General features: G+C 36.8%; 2 protein-coding genes across 2 annotated transcripts; both read left to right on the plus strand.

The window, feature by feature from the left end:
• The first annotated feature begins 6,690 nt into the window (after window positions 1-6,690).
• LOC5564273 (UDP-glucuronosyltransferase 2B20) lies at window positions 6,691-8,485 on the plus strand. The gene is made up of 3 exons (XM_021839526.1): window positions 6,691-6,868; window positions 6,928-8,118; window positions 8,172-8,485. Exons 1-3 carry the CDS (start codon window positions 6,765-6,767, stop codon window positions 8,446-8,448), a joined length of 1,572 nt encoding a protein of 523 aa, XP_021695218.1. The 5' UTR covers window positions 6,691-6,764; the 3' UTR covers window positions 8,449-8,485.
• A 16,374-nt stretch (window positions 8,486-24,859) lies between these two features.
• On the plus strand, window positions 24,860-26,692 carry LOC5570789 (UDP-glucuronosyltransferase 2B20). The gene is made up of 3 exons (XM_001653238.2): window positions 24,860-25,091; window positions 25,155-26,333; window positions 26,399-26,692. Exons 1-3 carry the CDS (start codon window positions 24,988-24,990, stop codon window positions 26,676-26,678), a joined length of 1,563 nt encoding a protein of 520 aa, XP_001653288.2. The 5' UTR covers window positions 24,860-24,987; the 3' UTR covers window positions 26,679-26,692.
• Window positions 26,693-27,282: the final 590 nt, after the last annotated feature.

The following is a 27,282-nucleotide window of genomic DNA, read 5'->3' on the forward strand; positions in this document are numbered from 1 at the left end:
CATATCCATCAAGTAAATTATAAACATGCTCATTTACCAACTATTATTGTCTTTATTTAAGAGATTTTCAGCCCTAGGCTGGTTCATCTCGAATATTCACCAACTAATTCTCTTCTGTCTGGTTCGAATCTTTTCAATTTGAAAAGAAATACCCTAGATAACTCCTATGCGAATGTTGTATCAGGTAACTGCAGTTCCTCCACTCTTCTTCCAACAATTAATCGTTCGAATTGTTTAAAAACAAACGGGAACATCCCTGCTTATGCCGCCGCAGGTAACTTTTATGCCGACCATGAGCGTAGCCAGAGGGGGCAGGGAGCGGCCGTTGCCCTCCCCAGTCAGACGGGAAGAAAAATCAAAATCACCTTTTATGCAACTAAGATTAATATATTGTATATCGATAGGGTCTCCACATGGGATTCTTCTAGATGTTTTTCTTTCGATTTATCAAATTTAATATTCCTCCAACAAGTCGCCAGCAATACCTCGAGGTTTTTCTATTTTTTCTATTTTTTTAATGTATCTCTGCCAGAAATTTCTCCAAAACACAAGGATACTTCATGAATCGTTTAAAAATTTCTACCAAATAACATCGGAAAGATCAAAAAGATTTCTTTTAGTTTAGTCTTGGTACCGTTTTGATTCATATTACGGACACTTAAGGACTTAGTGAAGTATAACCCAGCATAGAGTATACAAAATAAATCATTCTGTATGATTCCTTAGCGCTATCGAGCGTAGGAAGCCCTTATCTTTCGAATGGTGGGTGAAGAATACGTTTCCACAACTTGAATAATTTTAAATAAATCAAAATGTGTGGCCTTTTCATGATTCTTATTCCGGACGCTTACTCACTTTTGTCTCATATTCCGGACACTCAGAATCGAATTCCGGACAGCTCATGATAGTCATTAATGGAACAGTCAAATCATGAATTGAAATCGTCAAACCACTAAAGAGACATCTAAGGTAGTTGGGCATTATAAATTTTCGAAGATATTTTTGGAAAAAGCTTACTAAAACGAGCTTCGAAATTGAGAACTTTTCAACGGCAAAAACTGAAACATTTCGTGTGAAATGTTTCCCATACAAAGTAGAGTGTCCGGAATTTGAAGCTGTCAGTAATATGAATCAAAACGGTACCTTCTGGAATTCTTCTACATGTTTTCAGGCTTTCGAAACAATAATTTTTTGTAATCACAAGATTTTTTTTCCTTCTATTTCTAGTAAAATTCTCAAAACATTCCTTTAAAAATTGCTCCAGAAAATTCACTTGAGATTCATAAACTTCTTCAAGGATGTATCCAAAAATCCCTTTCAATGGCATTTCCTCTGGAAATCCTAAATAAAACCAACTTCAGACTTATCAAAAATTTGTTTATGGTACCGCTTAGAGCTTTTTTTTTTTTTTTTTTTTTTTTTAAATCTTTATTTGAGTGTATTTTAACGCACGAGGGCTAGTTCTACACTTACCGCTTAGAGCTCCTTGGGGATTTCCCTGTATATTTTTCAGCATAATCCTAGGAATTACTCCAGGTATTAAACGAAAGGATATTTTGACAAGTCATGCAAAACTGTTTCCAGGCAATTCTGAAGGATTTCATTAGATAATTTTTCCGAATTCAGAATTTTTGTGATTTCCAAAAGTAAAAGTTCAATAATATTTCTCAGGAATCGTGCACATTTTCAAACAGGAATTCTTGAAAAAATCTCTGAGATTATTCCTAAAGGACACTTAGAAGTAATTTCAGAAATTTTTTTCTGGACTTGCTCTAAAGTTTATTTCGGGTTTTATTACCATTCCTCTAAAAAAAAACAACACATCATCTGCATTATTAAAAAAAATCGTTCAACATATTGATGTTGCAAGGGGCTGTCCATTAACCACGCGGTCATTTTTTTTAATTTTCAGACTCTCCTCCCCCCTCGTGATCATTTTTACATTAAAAAAATAAAATTTGTATGGACCGTGGTCATTGGCCAAACCCCCCCTCCCTCATAAATGTCCACGTGGTTTATGGACGACCCCCAAGATATATTAGAAAAAATCCGTTGGACTTCCTAATAGAATCCCAGTTGGATATCATTTCCTGAAGGAAATTTCCTAAAATAAATACAGAAGGAATTCTTCAAGAAACAACTAGATGAATATTCGGAGCATTCTTGGTAAAATTTATCTAGGTATATCTGGATGAAATTCTGGAGGATTTTTTTTCAGATAGTACCTAGGAACACAATTTTGTCTCATGCACCAAAATACCGTTCTTTCTGGCGTTACGTCCCAACTGGGACAAAGCCTGCTTCTCAGATTAGTATTCTTATGAGCACTTCCACAGTTATTAACTGAGAGCTTTCTTTGCCGATTGACCATTCTTGCATGTGTATCGAGAAAATTTCCTTCACGAAAAGATCCTCGACCAGCGAGATTTGAACCCACAACCCTCAGCATGGTCATGCTGAATAGCTGCGCGTTTACCGCTACGGCTATCTGGGCCCCAAAATACCGTTATTTACTAATTTAATGGTTGCCGAATTAAAACGGTAACATTTTCAAACATATCATATCACGTATAGTTTTTGAGATATTTGCTGTTGAAAATACAAAATTTGATTATTTTGGACAACTTGCATGCAAGTTTACCAGCTTGTATGGCAGTTTATTCGCTTAATTTTCCACAGAATTCAATTATAATCATCAAAGTTCATAATACTTTCGCTGCTCCCGACGTTTTTGTCGATGCTTTCGAAAAATATTGTAATTTGTTATATAAAAAAACGAAGAATTTTTAATGGGAACTGCAAGCAAATCCTACAAAAATCTCCACAAGAATCCCTAAACGTTTTCCAGGGCGATTTTCTATCGTATTCATTAGAGGAATACTTGTGAGATGACTTGAGAAATTCGTATTCTAACGTTTCATGCAAAAATGAAGCGAGGATGAATTAAATAATCATTTTGCTTGAAAATCGCGAATGAACTCATGAGGTCGCTTACCTCCCTCTGATGGGAATCCTGGCTACGCCCATGATTTCGACTCTTCATCAACTGAAAATCACAAAGAAAAATCAACAAAAAATGTACCTTATTCTGGTTATATGTGTCTCTCTGATTTTTATTTTCCAACTGAACAATTGAATCAAATGATTGGTGCGATGTTTAAAACCACCACAAATTTACTAATAAAAATGTTATTGGATTACTTTGCTCTAATAGATTCAAACATTTTTAAATATTTTGATTTGGGATTCTGGTTCTTTGAATGGAAAAAAGGACGAGCTATTTACATTTCTAACAGCTAATAACATACATAGGGGGAGATCCCCCAGTGCCGGACAGCACCCAATACCGGGCAAAGTCGAAAAATTGAAAAATCAAGGTCAAATCAAGATGGTGTATTAGAAGAAAAGAAAGCTTTTATGGAGAGTAATGCCCAATCAGTTGTTGTGTCCCTTTCCCTTCCAAACTTTTCGCATCTAGCTAGTCCGTTCAAATCATTTATCAATTATGTAATTTCTTATTCTTACAACGACAAGTTCTCCAGTTGGGAGATAAATCTCAAACCAACGGATCCGAACGCATGTTTCGTGAGATGAGTAAACCGACCTTAAAATGAGTAAACTTTTATGCAGGATTTACTTACAAGCTATATGGATTCATTTTTGTATGCAAGATTATCAACTTATTGAATTGTTCTTTTTCAACAGTGACTGAATCATATTACTATTCGTTATTCTATTCTATATATTCTATTCTGCAATAATGCTAAATAATTTCATTAGTTTCGGAATACCGCTACTATTTATTGAGGTATTTCTTGAGAAATTTCTGAAGGAATGCTTGTTAAGATTTCTGAATCAATTACTCAAGTAATCCCTGAAAAATAAGGATTTTCTGAACGGGAACTGGAATTTTCTGAATGAACTCTCGGAGAAATTAATAAAAAAAAATCTCAGGAGGAAACTTCCCAAGTAACCACTAGCCCGCTAATTCGCCTTTTTGGGCTTATAGGGCTGTTATACAGCTAATATAGGGCATATCAGCTCTGCAATAGCCCTATACTAGCACGGAGGGCGAATTAAAGTGCTATTTTGTTACTTGGGTTACCTGGCGTAATTCCTACAGAAAATTCTAGATGAATTACTGAAGAAATTTCTGGAGGAATTCATGAAATTTTTCCTGAAAACCCCCTGGAAGTTTATATGTAAGTGGAACTTCTGAAGTTATTGCTAAGAAAGTTCTGGTAAACCCCTTGAAACAATTAACGAAGGAATCCCTGGAAGATTTGCTGGAGGAATCCCTGGAGAATTTTCAAGAAGAATTCCTGATGTAATCATTGGTAGAATTCCTGAAGAAAAAATACCTTGAGGAATTTATTGGGGATTTTTTGTCGGATTTGTTGTAGAAGTTTCTGGAGAATTTCCTTAGAAAATCATTGAAAAATTTGCTGAAGGAACGTCTAAGGGATTTTCTTGACGAATTTCTTAAGGAATCACTGATAGAAATGCTAGATAATCGTTCTGAGGATATCCTGGTAGAATTTGTGGATGAATTCCTAGAGTAATGACTGGGAGAAATCCTAAAGGAATCTCTGATAGTCTTTTTCGGTGGAACTTTTTAAGGAATTCCCAGCGTAATTTTTGCAAAAAAAAAAATTGGAAGAATCAAAAAGAAATTTCTAGTGTAAATCTGAAGAAGTACCTGAAGTAATTTTCGTAAGAATGTGTGGAAGAATTCCTGACTGATTTTTTTTTTGATAAATTTCTAAATCAGGATAACTTTTAGGAAATTGTTTGGAAATTCTTGAAAAAACATGTCGGGGAACCTCCTATGATTCTTTCTGGTGAATTATTTTAAGGAATTCCTAGAAAATTTTGCGCGATCCCTGAAGAAATTTCAGCTGGAGGAATCTCCGGGAGATTTCTAAAAAAAGTTTCTGGAATTGTTCCTGATGAAATACCTTGTGGATTTTCTGGAATAATGTTATGCCCCATTAGTAATCCGTGGTGGAATTTCTGGACGAATTGCTGAGGAAATTCTTGCATAAATTCCTAGTAGAATTTTAGGAAGATTTTCTAAAGGAGAAATACCTTGAGTAAATTTTTGGGAATTTTTGATGTAACTATCTGAATCTGGAGAAATTTCTGCAGAAACTCTTGTAGGAAGTTCAGGGAGAACCTCTGGAGGGTTTCTTTGAAGGAACTTTGGTAGAATTAGGAGAATTCCTAGCGGAATTCTTCGTGGAATAGCTATAAAAATATCCGATGTTCGCTTCTGGAGAAATAAGTGTAGGATTTTCTGGAGTAATCCCAGGTGAAATTATTCGAAGAATTCTTGAAAGAATCTCTGGAGAAATTCCTGGATGAGAGCCTGTATAGCGATTCGTAGAGGATTCCATTTAGGAATATCTGCATAAATCCCTAGAGGAATTACTGAGGAAATTCATAAAGGATGTTGTGGAGTAATTTCTTTGGACATCGATACAGCATCACAAAATTTTATAATGAAGTCTACTTTTCAGCACGGAAAAGAATGCTGAAAAGTAGCACTTTTGAGCATTGTTTTTGTTTGTAGAAAAAACAAGTTGTTATGTTGGGCATAAAAAATTGATTACTTTGCAACGGATTTGCAAAAAAAAAATGTTTCTGCTCAAACTTATTCACTGCAATTCTACAATCAAACCTGTGTCGAAATAGCCAAAATTGTCTCATTGAACAATATTGCAGAAGGATTTTTTCAAGAAAGACGTTTTTTCGAGGAATAAAACTGGTCTAGATCAGTTATAACTAATCTAGATCAAATTCAAAGGGCTCAAAATGTTATGCAACTTATTTCCAAATACTTTGTCGAAGATTTGAAACCTCTAGCATGCATCCTAGAGGTTTTGGCTATCAAAATTCATGATCTACAAAAATCTGCCTCGTTAGGGATGCTCGCAATATTTTTTTTTGCTTTTCATGCATTTATTTGTCTAGTTATCTAGGATCATTCTGGTTTGAAAATTCTTAAATTATAACGTTTGCGGTGAAATCTGACACTATTCTCATGCCGCTTTATTGTACGAAAAAAAAAATTCTCCCATACTATACCATGAAATACGTGAAAGAATTTCGAAAACCGGTTGATCCGTTGCTCAGATGAGTCTGATTGCAATTCAAGGTACAAGTGATATTTGATCTTAAGAGCCCGGATTGTTGATAATCATCTTAATCTCTGTCTGTTTCTATTAGATATTTATTTATAATAGAATTTTCAAACCTCTCGCACGGAGTGACTCAAAAATACCAAGCAAAGTGATTTAACTAAATGGTTTCTGTTAATATCACTAGAGTAAATTTATGTAAGAAGTGTTGGTCAACGTATCATTTCACGAATTGATGAAATGCAAAATCAAGCTATGATGATAAGCACTTTTCAATCTCACTTTACTCTGATCGTTCCATTCAGTCTAGAAGTAATCACTGATAGGGGCGTCTTGGATTCGCCGCGTTGGTGACAAAAATCTTCATCCGGACATTTCTGGTTCAATATCATAACACTAACCATATATGGAACACAACAAACACCTGTCTATTCTATGCAAAGTATGGGTATGCCTTGTTTTTAAACGATAAGAATTCGATGACAATTGCTTGTTAAGCTAACTTATCAGCCAAAGAACATATCTTTTGCGGGAGCTTCAAAATTTCAAAACTACAATCAGTTGTAGCCTTACCGGCTTGCCGTAGACTTCGCTCCTGCCATCCGAAAAAAAAATAGCGGCGGCATGTCGCGTTGTGTGTTTTTATTGCTCACAGTGATTTGCAGCTTCACACATGCTGCGAATATTTTGTACATAGACGGAGTGGCATCGCCAAGTCACTTTATTTGGTGGGTTATTGGAAGGTTAATTCAATTTACACAACTCTTAATTGATGTTGAATTTTCAGGCATAAAGCGTTAATAAACGGACTTGCTGCTAAAGGCCATAATGTAACTGCACTGAGTGTCGATGTTGAAGAAAATGCACCAATGAATGTATCATACATTAAAATGGAAGGAGTCTATGAAAGTTTATTTGAGGAAGATGGCATGGAAAGCGATTTCTTCGAAATTGGGCAAATGAATCCATTTTCTGTGTTGGCAATGTTCAATGAATACGCAACTATTGGTTGTAAGCTAACTCTGAAAACAGCAGGTCTACGGCAACTGCTGGAATATCCGAGAGAGTTCAAATTCGATTTGATTATAAGTGACTATCTCAATGGACCGTGTATATCTGCTGTTGCGCAACATAAGTTTGGAAGACCTCCGTACATTGCAGCTACTGCTTTCCATGGGCTGACAACGACGAACATGATGTCCGGCGCCTTTTCATATTCAGCATCGGTTCCAAACCATGAGTTCAATACCCCTCAGAGCATGGGCTACTGCCAACGTTTCATGAACTTTTTGTATAATCATTGGGAAGAACTGCTGAAAATTTATAACATGTACCCAAAAGTGGATAAAATAGTGCGCAAAGAATTTCCGGACATTCCATACGTTGGAGACCTTGATAGAGATACTCGAATCATACTGTTGAACTCCAACCCTGTCATCCAGTATTCAGAAGCATCAATGCCTAACGTAATCTCTGTAGGTGGAATGCAAATCGTCAAACCTAAAGAACTCCCCGAAGATCTGAAGAAACTGGTAGATAACGCCAAAAACGGTGCGATTCTGTTTTCGCTCGGTACCAATGTCCGAAGTGATATGCTTGGAGATAAGAGAATTATCGAGATCCTTAATGCTATGAGTCAGTTTCCGGAGTACCAATTTCTTTGGAAGTTTGAGTCGGATGCCATGCCAATCGAGGTGCCAAAGAACGTTTACATAAGAAAGTGGATGCCGCAAAACGATTTGCTGGCTCATCCTAATCTCAAACTTTTCATCACTCACAGTGGTCTTCTGAGTACCCAGGAAGCGATTTATAACGGCGTGCCTATCATTGGATTCCCAGTTTTCGCCGATCAACACCAAAATATCAATTACTGTATGGAACAAGGTGTAGGAAAACGGCTTTCCATAAAGAACGTGAAGAGCAGCGAGCTAGTCAACGCCATTAGGGAACTGATGACAGACGACAGGTCAGTGGCTTGGTATCATTAAATAATAGTCTATCTCAATATATTTTACATCTTACCATTCACAGTTACCGCGAGAACATGTCCCGCTTGTCGAAGATCTTCCGTGATCAGAAGGAACCACCATTGGAGCGCGCCATCTGGTGGGTGGAGTGGGTTCTTCGGCATCCAACGTCGAAAATTTTACAGTCCAACGCCGTCCGGTTAGACTGGTTTGTGAAATATTCATTCGATGTCATCGTGCCACTAGTGTTGGCAGGTCTGATAGTGTTATCGATCCCGATCAAGATAATGCGATACGTAATGTGTCGGAAGCAAGGACAAGTGAAAACGAAGCGTGAATAAAATTCATCGGGTGGTCTAGTTATCAGATCCAGAATTATTTTGTTTATTATCAAAATTGAAAGATAAATGTCCTAAATTATTCTTCTTTCTGGTATTACATACAAAGTAAAGACTTCTTCACAGCTTGCTGTTCTCATGAGAATTTAGATGCTATTGACAGAGAGGTGTTTTTGCCAGATGACCATATTTTGCCTTCGTATATCGTGTGGCAAGCACGAAGATAGTCAATGCTCTGGGAAGTTGAACAAAATTACAAACAAAATAGATGCTCGATCCTTGGATTCAACTTATGTATGGGACCTCTGTGTAACCGGCCCCAGATAGGCCAATTTCATTTTACTCCTAAACTGGCAAATTTTAATATTAAGCGTTATCATTTTGCAAAAACAGCTCAGACCTTTTTCGAACAGATCATTTTAGGAATATTGGCCATCTAGAAATAAAAGAATACTTGATATTATACCTTAAGCTCGAAATTTACATTTTGTAAAAAAAAAAACTGGTCCACAATCAGTGCTGTAAACATTCGACACTTTGCGCAGCAGTCACAGCACAAGCTTTAGAATGAACGTCGACAAACACAAACAAGTATCAATTGAATGTCGCCTGACACGTTGACATTTACATAAATAACAAGTTTTACATAGAATTCAGACATCGGATCATAAATGAAATGAATAGTTTGATCAGTAGCATTCAATTGACATTTTTTTCTTTTCGACATTCGTTCGATCGCTCGTGTTGTGAATGTTTAAGGGAAGCGCTGCCGAGTATCAGCGAAACCGTGTCAACTACCGTGATTGCTTACAACACTGTCCACAATTAAGTCACTGGATCTGAAATCTAGGTGGCGAATATTCTTCAAATGATTCTCCACGACCATGTTTGAGTTAGCTTTTGAAAATTATGATGTTTAACACTGAAATATCGACAATTTAGAAGAAAAATAAAATTGACCACTATTCGGCCGATTCTAAGGAGCACCCGAAATAATACCCAAGCTGAAAAACACGTGTTATAAAGAATTACAATTTTGTAGAAAATTTTAAAAATGTTCAAAATCTCATAAAAGAGTTATTTAACATTTTTCATATCTTGTACAACGTTGTTTGATATCTTAAAACACGTGTTTCTGTTGAACATCGCAATTTCTATCTCTTTAAGTAGAAAGTAAACTGTAGCTAAAACGCTTGATAAAGCTTCCCGGATAACCAAAAGTTGCATAAGAACTCACGAGAAAAGTCAGTTAAACAAATTGCATGACGCACTGCATGGTGAGTGAAATCGTTTGATTGACGAGTTTTCTCGCATAAAACGCTAAGTTTATTCGTATTTTCGGTTTCATCCCGTACACACTTACAAATGGTTTATCGACAAAAGGTCGAAAACGATTTGCTTGGTGGGAAATTTTTCCTTCTTTGAAAATAGATTTTCGACCTTTTGTCCCTCCTTTTTTATTCTTCGACCTCTTGTCCTTTCGACCTTTTGTCTTTCGACCTTCTGTCCTTTCGACCTTTTGTCTTTCGACCTTTTGTCATAGATTCTATAATACTTTCATGATATGTAAGAGTTGTCTGCGCCAGTTTGCAACGGAAGCAATGCGAAATTATCATGACGCAACATTGCAACCTTTTCAACTCGCGATTAATCAGTTATTTTAAACACAAAACCAAATTTGTTTCATGAATGTTGATCAATAATGCGGCAGTGTTTACCAACACGGAGAAAGTTCTCGAAAATTGCAATGCCCAGAAAATCGCTGCGCACGTGGTGAGCGATCATTGTCATATTCTGTTTAAGTTATGACAAACTGATGTTGCGCAGGGATTGAATCCTGAGAAAATTGAGAGAATCTCTCATGTATCGCTCTCTGTAACTATCATAACATGCAGTATTTTTCGAGATACTGTTTATCGTGTACTGCTACAACTTTGATCAGATCGGGGGGATAGCAGTGCATGGTAAAATCCCTCTAAACAAGCTCCAAACCTTGGGAGCACTATTGCTATCGGGACTTCGGGGATTGTTTATCGTTCCAGTAAAGTAAAACACCTACCCCCAACGGAAAACTAGCGGGCTCTTGTTCGCTGCTCCTATTTATCAGACTTGTTGCAACTTGCGATACATTGTCGAACATAGACCGCAACAGATGGGATGTTTTTCTTCGTTTGCTTTGATCGTGCTTCAAAATCAAAAAAGGGCGAATTCCGCAATGCCTGATGTTGCGGAATAAATTTGTTGCAACAAAAAGAGGAGATAACAATGTCTTTGTTACTGCATGTTGGGTGACAATTGATTCACTGCTTTGGTGAGCACTCGACAAGCGACAAGCGACTCTCCGAACTCCGACATTCACTTCTGGGAGCTCACTACTTCAACTCTCACTCTCGAGTGAGCTCTATGCAAAAATCGTCGAACATGTGCTATGACGGACTAGAAAAATGGACGGCACTAACAAACATGCATGCAAAAGGATACTCACTCTTTTCCTAGGGTTTTGATATGGGTGGGGAGACACTTATGATGACTGCGGCACACATTGGTCCAGATTTTCAAATTACTGGCAAAAACCCCATTTCTAAATTTAGTTTTTAGTTGAAAAACAAAGTCAAACATTCATCTACTATATCAGACAGTTTAGAATATGTACGAGAAGTTAAAAATAAACATGTTTGTCTGCATGTTCAGACCTTAAATAGCTGCACATGTCCAAAAACCTAAATTTTTGCTTTAAAACTCAACTAATCAATTTTTTTTTCACCCAAACCCGTGCAAATTTTGGTTTCAGCATATTTGTTTCTGGACGATAACTCATTCTCATATAGATTCAACATCTTCAGTTGCAAATTTATATTCAAGTGTCGTTAACCTTATTAATTTAATACTTATTGTTGTAGGTACTTCAAAAGTTTAAAGAAGAGCTTCTTTATCCTGTACAAATCGCTCCCCGCCACTCCACCACATATGAGAAACAGCATTTTTGTTAGAATTTCGCCCTATGACAACCAACAAATTGCGACTATGCCCAAAATAGAGTACTCAACCCTACAGTATGGCCCATAAAAAATGCAAAAAATGTTTGAATGTGGATCTAGCATCCACAAGCGTTATTTTCATTGTTTTTGCTAGTGAATGTATTTTCTGATTATTGTAGTATATTCTGACACAACTTCGCTGTATAGGACAATTTTTGTCATATTTTTCTTACTGTCCTAAATAATGTAATAAAGCAAAGAAGTTCAAAGGTTTTGTCCGCACAAAGCTAAAAACAGCGTCTGATTGTCGTATACTCTGGTGATAAACTTTCCACCCTCAAAAATCACACTTTATTGTTGTAAATTTTAGTTTTTTTGGTATCAGAGGATGGAGGAGTTCTTAGAGAACGTGTTTTTCATGGTTACAATAAAATATTTTGCCAGGGTCATTGTTTTGAGGACATTTGCGTCTTATATATTTGATATGCCTATATTTTTTGTTAAACTTGAATAAAAAATTAATACGGAGGCCTATAACAGATTTTTGAGGATGAAATTTGTTTCTTCGGTTAGAGACTACTTATATCAATACTATACTAGCTCATAGGTTTTAAGCAAAACGGAGCCGCTTATCACACTTATATGAAGGTTCAATGAAAGCTCTCCAAAATGAGCCGTTTTTTCGAAAATATGTTTAAGTCTTCAATTACCCAGGTATGAACCAATTCTATCATTTGATATGAGCATATGCTGGAGACAAGGCCTGTGAAGAATCTCACGCCATCGTTGATGTTTAAGAAATTTTCATCACACAGATATTGAACTCGATGTCCGCATGATAAAATTTGAAGGTATGCTTCCAATTCCTCTCTGGTAAGATGAAAGTAACAGATAAAAATCATGTTCAAAGCAAAAAACTGAGTCTAAATAGATTAAACAATATAAGTAATGAATAATATTTATGTTTCATCCACATTTTCTATGTAAAAACTACAATTAAACATGATATGACGATATGATATGATATGGGCCATACTGTAAATCATGTTCCAAAATACTTGTAATGGCTAAAAATAGTGAAACATCGAGAATGCACAATTTCTGCCATGATTTTTCAAAACTAGACCAATGTGACAGATTAGCGCACTACCTTCAGCCTGGAACTCTTACCGGGAAGGCAATCGAACGGGCGATGCTGTTGGTGGGGTCTCCACCAATGCACGAGCTTACGCGTGAGTGCGGTACATACACTCGATCCTGCAGAAGCGCGCAAAATGAGTTGAGGCGCTCCAGCATCGTGCTGCACAGAAAAAAAATTTGGTTTTTTTTTCGAAGCGCAATTTACACTCCAAAAATTGCAATAATTTTCTTCATGTGTATCGACACATCAATATTACCCGAATAGCACGCGAATCACCTTCCAAAGAGATGCTTTTCAAAAAATTTCAATCACGTATTAAAAACAACATCTGTAACTTACCTGGTTCTAGTTCGGTAGCATATCAATATCAAGCCTCATAAAGTTTCATTGCCGTTCCAATGAACATACATTTCACTCCTTGTTTGACGTTCAACATTTTTGAAACGACAAGATTTACTGCAAATGTCCTTTACAAATAGCAATGAAGTCAAGTTTATCAAGATGTGTTCAGTAACTTTTTAAACAAACTCTTGCAACTTCTCCCAAAATGCCGATTTTAATGTTATGTTTCAAATTATTTTCATTTAAAGCATCCGCAACTTGCATTCAATTTTCGTTTTCATACTCACAACTCAAGAAGATTCATCCCAGTTGCGAGAAAGTTGCACTAAACTACATGTATGACAGCTAGAAGTTTGTTTCTTTCCATCTAATTACAATATGGTTGAGTTGCACCTTACGTATCATCTATCTACCAACGAAAACTTGGTATAGCAACAGTTTGTTTGCTTAAATAGTGTGTCTCATGTGTTGCGTGAAAGTTTTTGCGAAAAGTTCAGATTATTTTAAACGAGGCCTAATTTCGCCAGTTATGAACTTGTTTTCCAAAGCCTGCGGTAAAGTTATAAGCAACAAACTTTGATCCATATAGTCGTTTTTATAGTGCATTGGCGAAGCAATTGTTCGAAGAGCTGGTAGAGTGGTGAGTAGAAGAGAAGAAGGGTGATTTTGAGGTCGGAAGTACGATTCTCGTTCATATTGTATCTTTATTTTTTTTTCTGTTAAGTATACAAATAAGCAATTTCGATATAATCTAAACATGTTGCAAACAGACGCCACCTCTCGCGCTCCTATTCAGTGCAATTGTAAGTCATATTTTCAACAATTCACAACTCTGATTAATTTCAAGAGATAATTTTATTCTTGAGTTGAAACAAACTGTGCTGCTTGGGTAGAACCTATCTAACACATTGAATTCATTTAAATGAGATTGAATGAAACTTGACATTGTGAATCAAAAATATGTGTGAGTCCACATAGCAAAAATCTAAATAGGGGAACTTTAGGATGGCAATTACCCAAGAAACATTTGCCTATTTCATAATCATTTATTAAGCAATTTTTCACAACTACATACTGAATAGTTGCTTTATTATATTACTTTGCAGCTGCTACGCACACATTGTTCAAGCAAATGTGGCGAAATTATTAGGCTACCTATCATTTAGTGACTGTAATAATATATTGAAATGATGTTTATTCAGGTTTCACTTAGCCTAATAAGGATTGATGATTTAACAACGCTAATTTAACAAACAACATTATTGCAGTTTAATTCAGCCATCATATGTTTAACAACATTTTAATTATTTCCACGTGAAGCCTTTGTTCAGGCGTTGTTCATACAAATTTGGAGAAGTTATAAAGCGTATCGTTGTATATTGACTTTATCCTACAACTTCAAAATCGCTTTATAAGCATTTATCTCAGCTTTTATACAACTGCCACAAAATTGATTGAAAACAAATAAATGACTAAACATTGCTAACACCGTATAAACATCAAATGCAGTGTACTCTTTTACCATGAATTAATAACCACTTTCAATAATTACCTGGATACTGGATTCAAACTCGAGACCTTCCCATCGTCAGTGGTATACCTTGCCATCTGCGCCATCCTTGAATTCATATACCAGCCTTCCAGTGCCCAATATAAACCTCTTGTAGCTGAACATTGATCATGCTTGAGCTTCTGTTCAACAATGTCTAATCAACACGTGATATGCTGATCAACAACTGAACCAGCGCATTACTTCTGCTGCTGTTCAGTACTGATGCGAGCGGAATTCAGTCGGCTATTTATAGCGCACAGTGAGAAAATTTATGTCAATGCTGATCAAAAATAAAGTTTATTCACAAAGTAAAAACAGTCTGAAATGATTAATCGAATTTCATAATAAGTTTAAACTTGTTAAAACTTTAATTAAATTGTTCATCTAACTATACCAAAATTCATTTATTTCATATATAATATATTTATTAGATTAATATTTTAAGTGTTTGTCGTACTTTCCCATATATTAAGCATTATAGAAATATAAAGTATATTTCAACCATGTGTATGTTAAATGAGCTCTTTTTGTTTTTCAAAATAATCCTTTATCAGAAGACTGATTCAAAATATTTTCTAAACATAATTTGTAAACATTGTATCCAATATGTTTTTATATATTAGTAAGTTAGTGACGAATTCATCAAGGGCGAAAAGCCACTCAAATAGAGATAAATATAATAATAATATTAATAAGTTAAACATTCTAATACATTAGGAATGCAACGCAATTTTTATATATGTTGTCCATTTTTCGAAAATTTGGCTATGGTGTGACCTTTTTTGTAAGGCTTATTTGTTGCTGAACAATGTGCTTATTAATCGTTATTTTGGCCTTCTTTGGATTAACTATGTGGTGATATATCTATGTTGTATTAAGATTTTATAAAATACCTATTCAGCTTTAAATCATGTTCATGTTGGTTTTTGAGCATTTGATGAATCCAATTGGTAATCATTGTAGGTAGCCCATGGTTTCGTGCTGCTTGCAATATGGCATCGAAAGACACGTTATCAAAGGCACCCTCAATATCCAAGAAAACACCCAAGCAGGATTGCTTCTGAGTGAATGCTTTCTCGATATCGTATACAACTTTGTGTAAAAGAGCACAGTGGACTTTCCAGATTGGTAAGCATGTTGATTCACATGAAGAGGCATGTTTACCAAATAAACATCACGGATGTGATGATCGATAATGCGTTCCAAACATTTCAAAAGAAAAGAGGTCAGACTGATTGGGCTAAAACTCTTCGCTTCTTCATACGACGCACGTCCTCCTTTCGGGATAAACTTTACAGTAATATCACGCCAGGATTTGGGAATATACCCGGTAGCAAAACTGCTTACAAGTAGCTTTTTCAAAACATGTTTGTCAAACTCAAATCCCTTTTGGAGCAGAACAGGATAAATCCCATCCGCTCCTGGAGATTTGAAAGGAGCAAAACTATTAAGTGCCCATTGTATCGATTCAGTAGCTACGATACTGCGAGCCGAGGCCAGAGACTCGTAACTACATGAAAAGACATTTGGTTCATCCGTACTTAGTCCTTTGTCCACACATCCGGGGAAGTGTGTATTAAATAAACATTCTAAAACTTCTTCATCGGAAGAAGTAAAGTCACCATTCGGTAAGCGAATTTCGTTCACTTGGAAATCCTTAGATTTTGCAAGGATTTTGTTCAGCCGACTGACTTCACTCAAACTGGAAACATTTGTACAAAGGTTTTTCCAGCCGGATCGCTCAGCAGAACGAAGAGCCTTCTTGTAAGCCTTGCGAGCCGACTTGAACGACTCTGATCCAGCTGAACGGCGTCTGTTCCAAATCCTTCTACATTGTTAACTGTGGAGTATTAAGTATTCAAAAAGGGGAACAAACGTGAAGTCTGCAATTATCGTGGAATAGCTGCTCTTTGTGCCGTTTCGAAGTTGTTCGAAAAAGTTGTTTACAACTTTTTGTTCCATCACTGTCATCATTACATTTCGGAGTACCAACATTGTTTCATGCCGAATCGCTCAACTAATACAAATTTGGTGGTATATACAACTTTCATCGTCAAAGCTCTACAGAAAGGGCAGCAAGTAGATCCTATCTACACCGATTTCTCGGCCGCGTTTGATAAAATCAATCATCAGATAGCTATTGCAAAATTCGAACGTCTTGGTTTCTCCGGATATTTTCTTAGTTGGCTTCACTCCTACTTGAACGGCCGAGAAATGGCCATTAAATTAGGTGATGCTGTTTCATCCTACTTCCACGCTTCATCCGGGGTACCACAAGGAAGTCATCTAGGACCGTTGATATTTCTCGTGTATCTCAATGACATTAATCTTCTACTTAAATCTTTGAAACTTTCATTTGCCGACGACTTCAAACTGTATTGGATTGTAAATAATGTAGATGATGCATTATTTTTGCAATCTCAGCTCGGGATATTTACCGATTGGTGTGAAACTAATCGCATGCACCTAAACGCTTCGAAATGCTCTGTAATGTCGTTCTCTCGAAAACGCGTTTTGATAGATTACGACTATAAAATTCAATCCACATCTCTCAAAAGAGAGTCTGTCATTAAGGACCTTGGTGTGTTACTAGACCCAAAACTGACCTTTAAGGAGCATATCGACTTCATTGCCTCTAAGGCCTCTAAAACTCTTGGTTTTATTTTCCGCGTCGCTAAAAACTTCAGAAATATTCAATGCTTAAAATCATTGTACTGTTCTTTGGTAAGGTCTATTCTTGAATATTCGTCAGTTGTTTGGGCACCGTACTATCAAATTGACATATTTCGTATTGAGGCAATTCAACGGAAATTTCTGCGCTTTGCTCTGCGATATCTCCCATGGAACGATCCAATTAACTTGCCCAGATATGAAGATCGTTGCAAGTTAATCGGCTTAGAGTTGTTGAGTGTTCGCCGTGAAGTTTCAAAAAGTCTTTTTGTTTCCGACCTCCTCCAATCGAGAATAGATTGCGCTCAACTTTTATCTCTCCTCAATATAAATGTTCCATACCGTCAACTTCGATCGAACTCCTTCCTATTTTTGCACGGTGCTCGCACAAACTACGGGCATCACGAACCATTTAAAAGTATGTGCCGATCGTTCAACCGTTGTTTCAATGAATTTGATTTTCATCTTTCCCGTCCAACTCTTCGTAAAAAATTCTATCTGGTTCTGGCAAGCTAGGTTTATATTAGTCATAGTTATTAAGTAGATTTAAGTAATATTTGTATCAGTTGGAAAAATATGTAATAGTCTGTTGATACGAAAAGAAGAGGAGGTTTTGCGCCCATTTGAGAAAGAGCACAATATTGCTCAGCTCAAATGGGCTTTTCCCTGCTCCAAATAAACAAATAAACAAATAAACAAATAAACAAATTCAAACTGAGTCGAATCAGATCAGAATTCCACCATAAGGTCCCTCTTGTAGTCTTTACAGACCGCAGAGGGCATGCTCCTTCAAAAGCTTCCATAATGTATGCCCATAAAAAAATGCGAAAATTGTTTGAACGTGAATATAGCATACACAGGCGTTAGTTTCATTGTTTTTGATAGAAAATTTAATTTCTGATTATTGTAGTATATTCTGACACAACTTCGCTATCTAGGCCAATTTTTGTAATATTTTTCTTACTGTCCTAATTAATGCAATAAAGCAAATAAGTTCAAAGGTTTTATCCGCCCAACGCTAGAAACAGCGTCTGATGGTCGTATACTATGGTGAAAAACTTTGCACCTTCAAAAATTACTCTTTATTGTTGAAAATTTTAGTGTGTTTGGTATCAGAAGATGGAGGAGTTCTTAGTGAACGTGTTTTTTATGATCACAAAAAATATTTTGCCAGGGTCATTGTTTTGAGGACATTTGCGTCTTATAAGTTTGATATGCCTTTATTTTTTGTTAAACTTGAATAAAAAATAAACACGGAGGCGAATACCGTCAAACGGGGTAACTTGCAACACTTTTCAACTTCAAAGCTATGTAGAAAAAAAATTTAAGGATTCAGATGAAACAAAAACCATGTGGTATCCTAATCGCCACGTAAAGAATACCACGCGGTATTAAATTTATCAGCATTTGGTTTTCTGGGATAAGGAGAGACGAAAAATATACATTTTTCAAGCTCCCCCTATGTGGGGTAACATGCAACACATAGTGCTACCAAAAGTTCACTATTAAAAAGTTAACCTATATCGTGTTATTATGAATATATAATAATTTTATGCAGTAAAAGCATGACAATAATCAAAAACAGAGTAATCTACTCTTAGTAAACTAATTATTATTGTTTGAATTAGGAGTATTAAACCAATTCGATTGAAAACTCTATTGGATGTTTACACGGGGAAATTCTAGCACATCATAAGTCTCTAAAGTTGGAAAACCAACTTTTCTACAAATATAATGGAATTTTAAGTTATACTTCGCATAACTTATATTTTTATACATATTTCAATCAACGCAACATATCACATATTGATATGTATGCCTTGAAATAGTCTCTGTTGGTGTTTTGACATAATTATCACCATATTTCATGCAAAAAGTTCCTAATGGCAGATCCACTAATTAAAATTAACTTATAATACAGATTAATACAGATTTTCAAAATTATTCACAATTTTCATGAAGAGAATAAAAATAATTATAATTATAATGAACCGTATTGTAAACTTTGAAATATTTTGTACCAAACGTGTATTGAATTGATTGAGGTACACAAATTTTAATGTTATTGAACAAATATATGTTAAACTTTGCTATTTCATGTGTTTTCGATGACGTGCGGCAAGAAATATCGAACAATTGAGATTAAAATTGCTGTTGCAAGTTACCCCACAAGGGTAGTCAAACACGTTTTTGAATTTTTATAGTGTTTAAGCATCAAATTATCAAAACTTTTATATTGTCAATTTGTACACTACTAAGTACTGTAACTGATAGCAAATGCCTCGAATGACATATTTCTACCGTTTGTGTGGCACGAGGAACGATTTTCAGCATTATTTTCATACAATCCAACGTGAAATATGATTTTCACCTCCAGCAAACCAACCATAAAAGAAACAATACCCAAACACTCGCCAAAATCTTCTGTTTTATATCTTAGGTCAATAAACGGCGAAATAAATTACAATAATTTAACTTAATGCTAAACCAAACGTTAATTCGGTTACATGTCAAAGTGTTGCAAGTTTCACCCCTGTTGCAAGTTACCCCGTTTGACGGTAACAAATTTTTGAGGATGAAATTTGTTCCTTCGGTTAGAGACAACATATATCAATACTAGCTCATAGGTTTTGAGCAAAACGGAGCCGCTTATCACACTTATATTCAATCAAAACTCTTCAAAATGAGCCGTTTTTTCGAAAATATGTTTAAGTCTCCAATTACCCAGGTATGAACCAATTCTATCATTTGATATGGGCGTATGCTGGAGACAAAGCCTGTGAAGAATCTCACACCATCGTTGATGTTTTAGAAGCTTTCATCACACAGATATTGATCTCGACGTCCGCATGATAAAATTTGAAGGTATGCTTCCAATTCCTCTCTGGTAAGGTGAAAGTAACAGATAAAAATCATGTCCAAAGCAAAAAAAACTGATTGAACAATACAGGTAATGAGTAATATTTATGTTTCATCCACATTTTCTATGTAAAAACTACCATAAAACATGATATCATGATTTTTGCATTTTTTTATGGGCCATATTGTAGTGTTAATTCTTAGCCAGTTGAAACAACCGCTACCAACACTACACAGAAAAAAATATTTAATTTTCAATGTGATGTAAATTGAAGTCTACTGTAAAAATAAATCAAATTCGTGTGTTGTTACAGCATCATGTAAATTTAAATGAATATACATTTAATTTTAAACTAAAACTAGTTGAATATTAAATGATCGTGTAAATTTAAAGTGAATTCGATTGAAAAATAATGGTTTGGTCGTTGAAATTTAGGTTTATTTTGATGCTCCAAATATGTGCATGAAAATAAACTTAAATTTACAACATATTTTTAGCTGTGTACGCGGCTATCTAGGCTGCTCGGGAAAAGGAGGTTTATATTGATGATTGACATTTGTTGAATATATATAATAGGAATGGTAAGCCACTTTCTGGAAGTTTCTTGATGAAGATGTAAAAATTGCATCATCGCTAGGGGTTTGCATAGTTTTGATTTTTTAAATAATGGTTCCTGACCTCTTCCAAATCAGTCTCCCAGGAATTTTCGAAAACGTTCTTTTGTTTGTGAATGTTTTCGAAATCCTGAGTAACATGGTTTTTTTTTGGACTAGTAAGTCCTCAATTGAAATTGTGCGCGCTTTCAAACTAGATAGCAAGTTTTTGAGCTTTTTTGCAATTAGTTAGTAATAATTTGTTTTCCTCTTTCGATGCCGAAATCGGCTTCTGAGGTTTTCAAAATTCTCCAAAAAGGCTCACAGCCAGGAACCAATTGAGCAATTCTATTTTCAAAATCTTTGCTTTCGCCAACAGGTCCAACGAAAAATCGATGGCACGGGTTCAAACAAGGATAGTACGAAAGGAAAAAATAGCACTGAAAAGTACTGTTTTAGTGGCTCTGAAAAGTCCCTTTTTTGTAGTACTGAGAAGAACAGTTTCATTGCTTTAAGTAGTTTTAAAACAACTTCCACGAGCAGAGAGAATTTGTGTACGCACAGCACGCAGGTGGAGCGTTTGTAACTCATTAATTAACCCGGGCAAACTCTCAGTAACAAGAGACCCCTCGAGCTGGGTCTCAGGGTCGGCTTGCTACTGGGTAAGCTGAGGGGCTACACGACCAAAATTGTGCAGCGTACCGTCACCTGACTAGGGCTATTGCAGTGTGTATTGAAAGAACTCTAACTTGGTGGGAATCTAGGGTTTTATTTCGGTAAAATTGTCTATTGCGGGTTTCTATGGTTATCTGAATTTATTGCAAGCTATTGTTCATGTGGGGGTGTGGGTGTTACCGGAATGACCGCGTTGAGAGGGGAAAGCTCCTTTACGGTTAGGGTGAATACCCAGAGCTGTGGACCTCCTTTATGGTTATAGCCGAAATGACCAGAGGTCAGCGATGATCCTTGACAGGTTAGGCTTAGCAGACTTCCGTCTACTAGGCCGAAACGTGTGCTGCTGGTAGGCCACACCACACCAGCCTAGATGGCGATATTTTAGCGGTAATGAAAAAGGTCCTGTGAGGGTAATGGGAGGAGTTAGCTAGCCGTACTAACTTTCTAGCATTAGATTGAAATAGATTTAAGGTTCAATCATACCTGACGAAATACACTTTCTCTCCCAATTTGTATGGCTACCACTCACTTTAATTATAGCTTTAAGTACACTTTCAAAAATGCACTTGAGCACTCGCACGCCTTTTTCAGAGTGAAGTGATGGCGATTCCTGGATTTGGCTTGACCCTCTTTTCTGATTTTCCTCCCCTCCCCAATTTCCACAATAGTTGGTTGGGGAGTTGTTACCACCTGTTGAGTGTAATACGCCTGCTGGCCCGCTTATCGTTTATGTTCTGTACTTGTACCCACAGCTTGCATGCAACTTTTTCATGTTTGTAATTCAAATTTAACAATTCTTCTAATTTACTAACAATCATATTTTATACATTTTGACAATCTACTAACATTAATAACATTTACTAACCCTTTATCTACTAACCCTATACTAATCCAACACCACTGAACACTAGAAACGTGACAGTATACAAATAAAAAATAGCACGAATTAAAAAAGGACTAACAATTTGTAACAATCGGTTACACGTTATAGACGGAAACGGCAACAGCAGACCCGCCTCTTTCTGGAGAAAAAACGCCGCCTGGAGGAGACGGATACGAGGAGATGGAACAGCTGTGCCGGTCTCAAGAAACACACAAGTTCTAACAGAAGCTCAAAGCATCCCGCAACGGCTTCATGCTGCGAACCGAGATTTGCAGGGATAAGGATAGGAGCATTTTGACGGAAGAGCGTGAGGTGATCGAAAGGGGGAAGCAGCACTTCGACGAACATCTAAATGACGCTGAGAGCACAGGCAATGAAGGTCTGGACAACGGAGGAAATACCTTCGTCGGTACTGCGGAGGATGGAAATCAACCAGTCCCCACTTTGAGGGAGGTTAAGGATGCCATTCACCAGCTCATGAACAATAAAGCTGCTGGTAATGATGGTATCGGAGCTGAACTCATAAATTTGTCTTCACCGGCTGATAGGCACAATCTGGGAAACAGAACAACTACCGGAGGAGTGGAAGGAAGGGGTAAATCATCTATAGTAAGCGAGTTCGTGGGAAGTTATCAAGCCAGCTTCGTTGACGGCCGATCGACAACGGACCAGTTTTTTACTGCACGGCAAATCATCCAAAAATGTCGTGAATATCAAGTCCCAACGCATCACCTATTCATCGATTTTAAGGCGGCATACGATAGTATCGACCGCGTAGAGCTATGGAAAATCATGGACGAGAACAGCTTTCCCGGGAAGCTCACGGGACTGATAAGAGCGACGATGGAAGGTGTGCAAAATTGTATGAAGGTTTCAGGCGAACATTCCAGTTCGTTTGGATCCCGCCGGGGACTACGACAAGGTGATGGACTTTTGTGCCTGTTGTTCAATATTGCGCTAGAAGGTGTTATGCGGAGAGCCGGGCTCAACAGCCGGGATACGATTTTTACGAGATCCAGTCAATTTGTTTGCTTCGTGGATGATATGGACATTATCGGCCGAACATTTGAAAAGGTTGCAGACCTGTACACCCGCCTGAAACACGAGGCAGTATCCAGAAGCGGGCTAGGTGGGCGGATCAAGTGCGTATCGATTTGGCGAGCGTGGGGCAGAACCGAGGATGGAGAGATGCGGCCACGATCCCATACTGGCGTGAAATATCTGTTTAGATGTTAACTAAATAAATGAATGAACAGCACAAAGGTACAATGTGCACTAGACTGATGCAAATTCTGTAGTTTTTGCTCCCCTATGCTTAAACGATGTCAATTATGATGAAAATGATCCTCCCAAAATTTAAAGTGATTCGGAAGAAATTTGGTTGTGCACACGCTATTTGAAGTTTATATGGAAATTACTATGGAAAAGGCAAATCTTTTGTGTTCAGTTTTTTAACTGCTCGTCAAAATAATATATGGAAAAGTAAACACACTCATCTTTTGTGAAAACTTCCCAGCTACAACTTTGCCCAAGACCATATTTCGATGGGACGTAAGGATAATTTGTTATTTTTGATAACAAAGTGTAAATCATGCTGAGATGATCATTCAATTACTTTCAGAGCAACACTGCTTTTTTGCTGTAGAACATAGTAGCCTGGATTACTTTGATCTATTCTTTCCGCCAGGAGCACCACTGTTGCCTGCCGAACAGTTGGTGAAGCATGCTACATGCAAACCAACTTTATGATGATGAATAACAATTTATCCTGAGGTCCAATCAAAAAGTGGTCTTCGGCAAAGTTGTAGCTGGGAGGATTCCACATTAAAAGAATTTGTTCACTTTTCCATAAAATATCATGACGAAGAGATAGAGGGCTGTACACAAAAGATTGGCATTTTCCATAGTAATCTCCATATAAACTTCAAATGGCGTGTGCACAACCAAATTTCTTCCGAATCACTTCAAACTTTGGGAAGATGCTATTTACTATAATTAAAATCGTTTAAGCATAGGGGAGTAAACATTTCAAAATTTGCATCACTCTAATGTGCACTGTCTTAGAAACATTAAATGTCACCTCTTACTATTATAGCATTAATGTAACTCCCATAAAACATTAAGGAATCCACACGAAAGTCAAATTGCTATTGAATTGTAACTTGGGCTCAGCATCTCCACAGTTGTCATGGAAAGGATATTGAGTTAGTGGAATAATGTAAGGATCTGAGAGTCACCTACGATTAATATATTAACGCCTAGCGGAATCCGCGATATTACTCGATAACCGGATTTTAATCCGAACAAGTGTTTATCGTTCACTCTTTCAAGAGCAAGCGACAAGATTTTTGAATGGTTTTGTCATGAATAAAAACTCAGTGCAGGAAAATTTTAGATTCAATCAAATTTGGTAATATTCCAGTTATGCGTACGATGTACAAGGTTTCTTTTGGACGACTTATCATTTGTCCACCTCCATCGAACCTCCACCTCCCACCCAAAAGTGTGACAGAGTTTATCAATGAACCCTGATAGTTATGAGCATCTTGTTGGATTTTGATTTTTTTTTTATTTCCCATTCGGCATTTCGGTGCAGATAAGAAGAATTAAGATTTACCGATACAGATGCATACAATCGGTCAACAAAAATCCGATTTGTTATCTCCAGCAAACCATATATGGAACACGGTAATCACTTATATATGCTGAACACTGTGCGCGTGGGATCTATTCATCAACGATAACATTTCAGTGACAGTCGCTTGATAAATATTCGCTAAAGTTCTAAATTTCAATCGGTCGCCGGTTCGCTGTAAACTTTGGGCCAATCATCAATTCGAGCGGCATCATGTCGCGTTGTGTGTTTTTACTGCTAACGGTGCTCTGCGGGTTAACACGTGCTGCGAACATTTTGTACATTGATGGAGTACCATCGCCAAGTCATTTCATCTGGTAAGAGAAATAATTTTTAACGAAAATGATAATAATGATAAATGACTATTTTATTTTCTTTAGGCATAGAGCTTTAATAAATGGACTTGCTGCCAAAGGCCACTCAGTGACTGCGTTGAGCGTCGATATTGAGGAAAATCCTCCACAGAATGTATCATACATTAAAATAGAAGGTGTCTATGAAAGTATAAATGAACTAATGGGTATGGAAAGTGATTTTTTTGAACTTGGAGATATGAACCCATTTACTTCAATAGCAATGTTCAATGATTATATTATGTTGAGTTGTGAAATGACGCTAAAATCGAAAGGACTACAGCAACTGATGGCATACCCGAGTGATTTTAAATTCGATTTGATTATAAGTGACTATTTGAACGGGCCATGTCTATCTGCCGTTACACAACACAGATTTGGAAGACCTCCGTATATTGCAGCGACTGCCTTCCATGTCCTGACAACGACGAACACATTGTCCGGTGCCTATTCCTATCCAGGATCGGTTCCAGATTATGCGCTAAATGCTCCTCAAAAAATGACTTACTGTCAACGATTCACAAACTTTTTGTACAATCATTGGGTAGAACTGCTGAAAATTTATGACATGTACCCAAAAGTGGACAAAGTAGTGCGCAAACTAGTTCCGGATATACCATACGTTGGAGATCTTGATAGAGATGCCCGAATAATTTTGTTGAACTCTGATCCAGTTATCCAGTACTCGGAAGCATCGATGCCAAACGTAATCTCTGTAGGTGGAATGCAAATCGTCAAACCTAAAGAACTCCCCGAAGATCTGAAGAAACTGGTAGATAACGCCAAAAACGGTGCGATTCTGTTTTCGCTCGGTACCAATGTCCGAAGTGATATGCTTGGAGATAAGAGAATTATCGAGATCCTAAGCGCCATGAGTCAGTTTCCAGAGTACCAATTTTTATGGAAGTTTGAATCGGATGCCATGCCAATCGAGGTGCCAAAGAACGTTTACATAAGAAAGTGGATGCCGCAAAACGATTTGCTGGCTCATCCTAATCTCAAGCTTTTCATCACTCATAGTGGTCTTCTGAGTACCCAGGAAGCGATATATAACGGCGTCCCAATCATTGGATTCCCAGTTTTCGCCGATCAACACCAAAATATCAATTACTGCATGGAGCAAGGTGTAGGAAAGAAGTTATTAATAAAAGATGTAAAGAGCAGTGATCTTGCCAACGCCATTAGGGAACTGATGACAGATGGAAGGTTAGTACAAAAGTTACTATTAAACTTGATGTCAACACTTCTAAATTTCGTTTTTTCATCAACAGCTATCGCGAGAACATGTCTCGCCTTTCGAAGATCTTCCGTGATCAGAAGGAGTCGCCATTGGAGCGTGCCATCTGGTGGGTGGAGTGGGTTCTTCGGCATCCTACATCGCAAATTTTACAGTCCAACGCCGTTCGGTTAGATTGGTTCGTGAAATATTCATTCGACGTCATTGTACCGCTGGTGGGATTATTATTAATAGTGTTAATAGTTCCAGTTAAAATTTTGTGCTGTGTTATGTTCCGAAAAAGAAGACAGCAATTGAAATCCAAACGTGAATAAAATCTAGAATGTAACCTTTTGTTGTTTTTTTAGTTAGTGTGAAATCAAAGATGGTTAAAAGGAAAAAGATGAACGACTCTTCATTTTTCCATATATTTTACCGGCGACACGCTATTCAAGCAACACTTTTGCCATATGTTGAGTGAAAAGTGCGTAAACATTATTTTCGGCTACATTTAAACCATCGTGCAATTAAAAAACGATGCTAAAAGAGGGAAAAATCAAAACAAACGCGCTGGAAAAAGTCACACACAATTGAGAACGACTTACACAAAATTAGGCTCTTATAAACCAACACAAATAAAAACACAGTGTTATTTTATACACATGCTATAAAAATGCTAACCGTAATTTCGGGTGAAATTGATTACTTTACACGGTTTTTCTGGTTTGATTTCTATAATGTTGACAATGCCAAAAAACTGAATGCAGGAAAACAAGTATGAAGGTGAGCCTCATTGACTCAAGTATCGAAATTTTCTAACAAATGTAATTTTAGTGCTAAAAAATATGTCAATCATTATTGTTAGTTTTCAAAATAACTTTACATAATAAATTTGGGCTCCCTGAATCCGAATATTCTCGCCAAATTCTTAACAATACA

This window comes from Aedes aegypti, chromosome 2, assembly GCF_002204515.2.
Source record: "Aedes aegypti strain LVP_AGWG chromosome 2, AaegL5.0 Primary Assembly, whole genome shotgun sequence".
Taxonomy (NCBI): Eukaryota; Metazoa; Arthropoda; class Insecta; order Diptera; family Culicidae; genus Aedes; species Aedes aegypti.

Excerpts from the sequence above, each read along its gene's own strand:
- LOC5564273 (XM_021839526.1), top strand. The coding sequence starts at position 6,765 with ATGTCGCGTTGTGTGTTTTTATTGCTCACAGTGATTTGCAGCTTCACA. Across the intron at positions 6,869-6,927 it reads TCGCCAAGTCACTTTATTTG|GCATAAAGCGTTAATAAACG; the intron begins GTGGGTTATTGG and ends TTGAATTTTCAG. Across the intron at positions 8,119-8,171 it reads GACGACAGGTCAGTGGCTTG|TTACCGCGAGAACATGTCCC; the intron begins GTATCATTAAAT and ends TACCATTCACAG.
- LOC5570789 (XM_001653238.2), top strand. The coding sequence starts at position 24,988 with ATGTCGCGTTGTGTGTTTTTACTGCTAACGGTGCTCTGCGGGTTAACA. Across the intron at positions 25,092-25,154 it reads TCGCCAAGTCATTTCATCTG|GCATAGAGCTTTAATAAATG; the intron begins GTAAGAGAAATA and ends TATTTTCTTTAG. Across the intron at positions 26,334-26,398 it reads GAACTGATGACAGATGGAAG|CTATCGCGAGAACATGTCTC; the intron begins GTTAGTACAAAA and ends TTTCATCAACAG.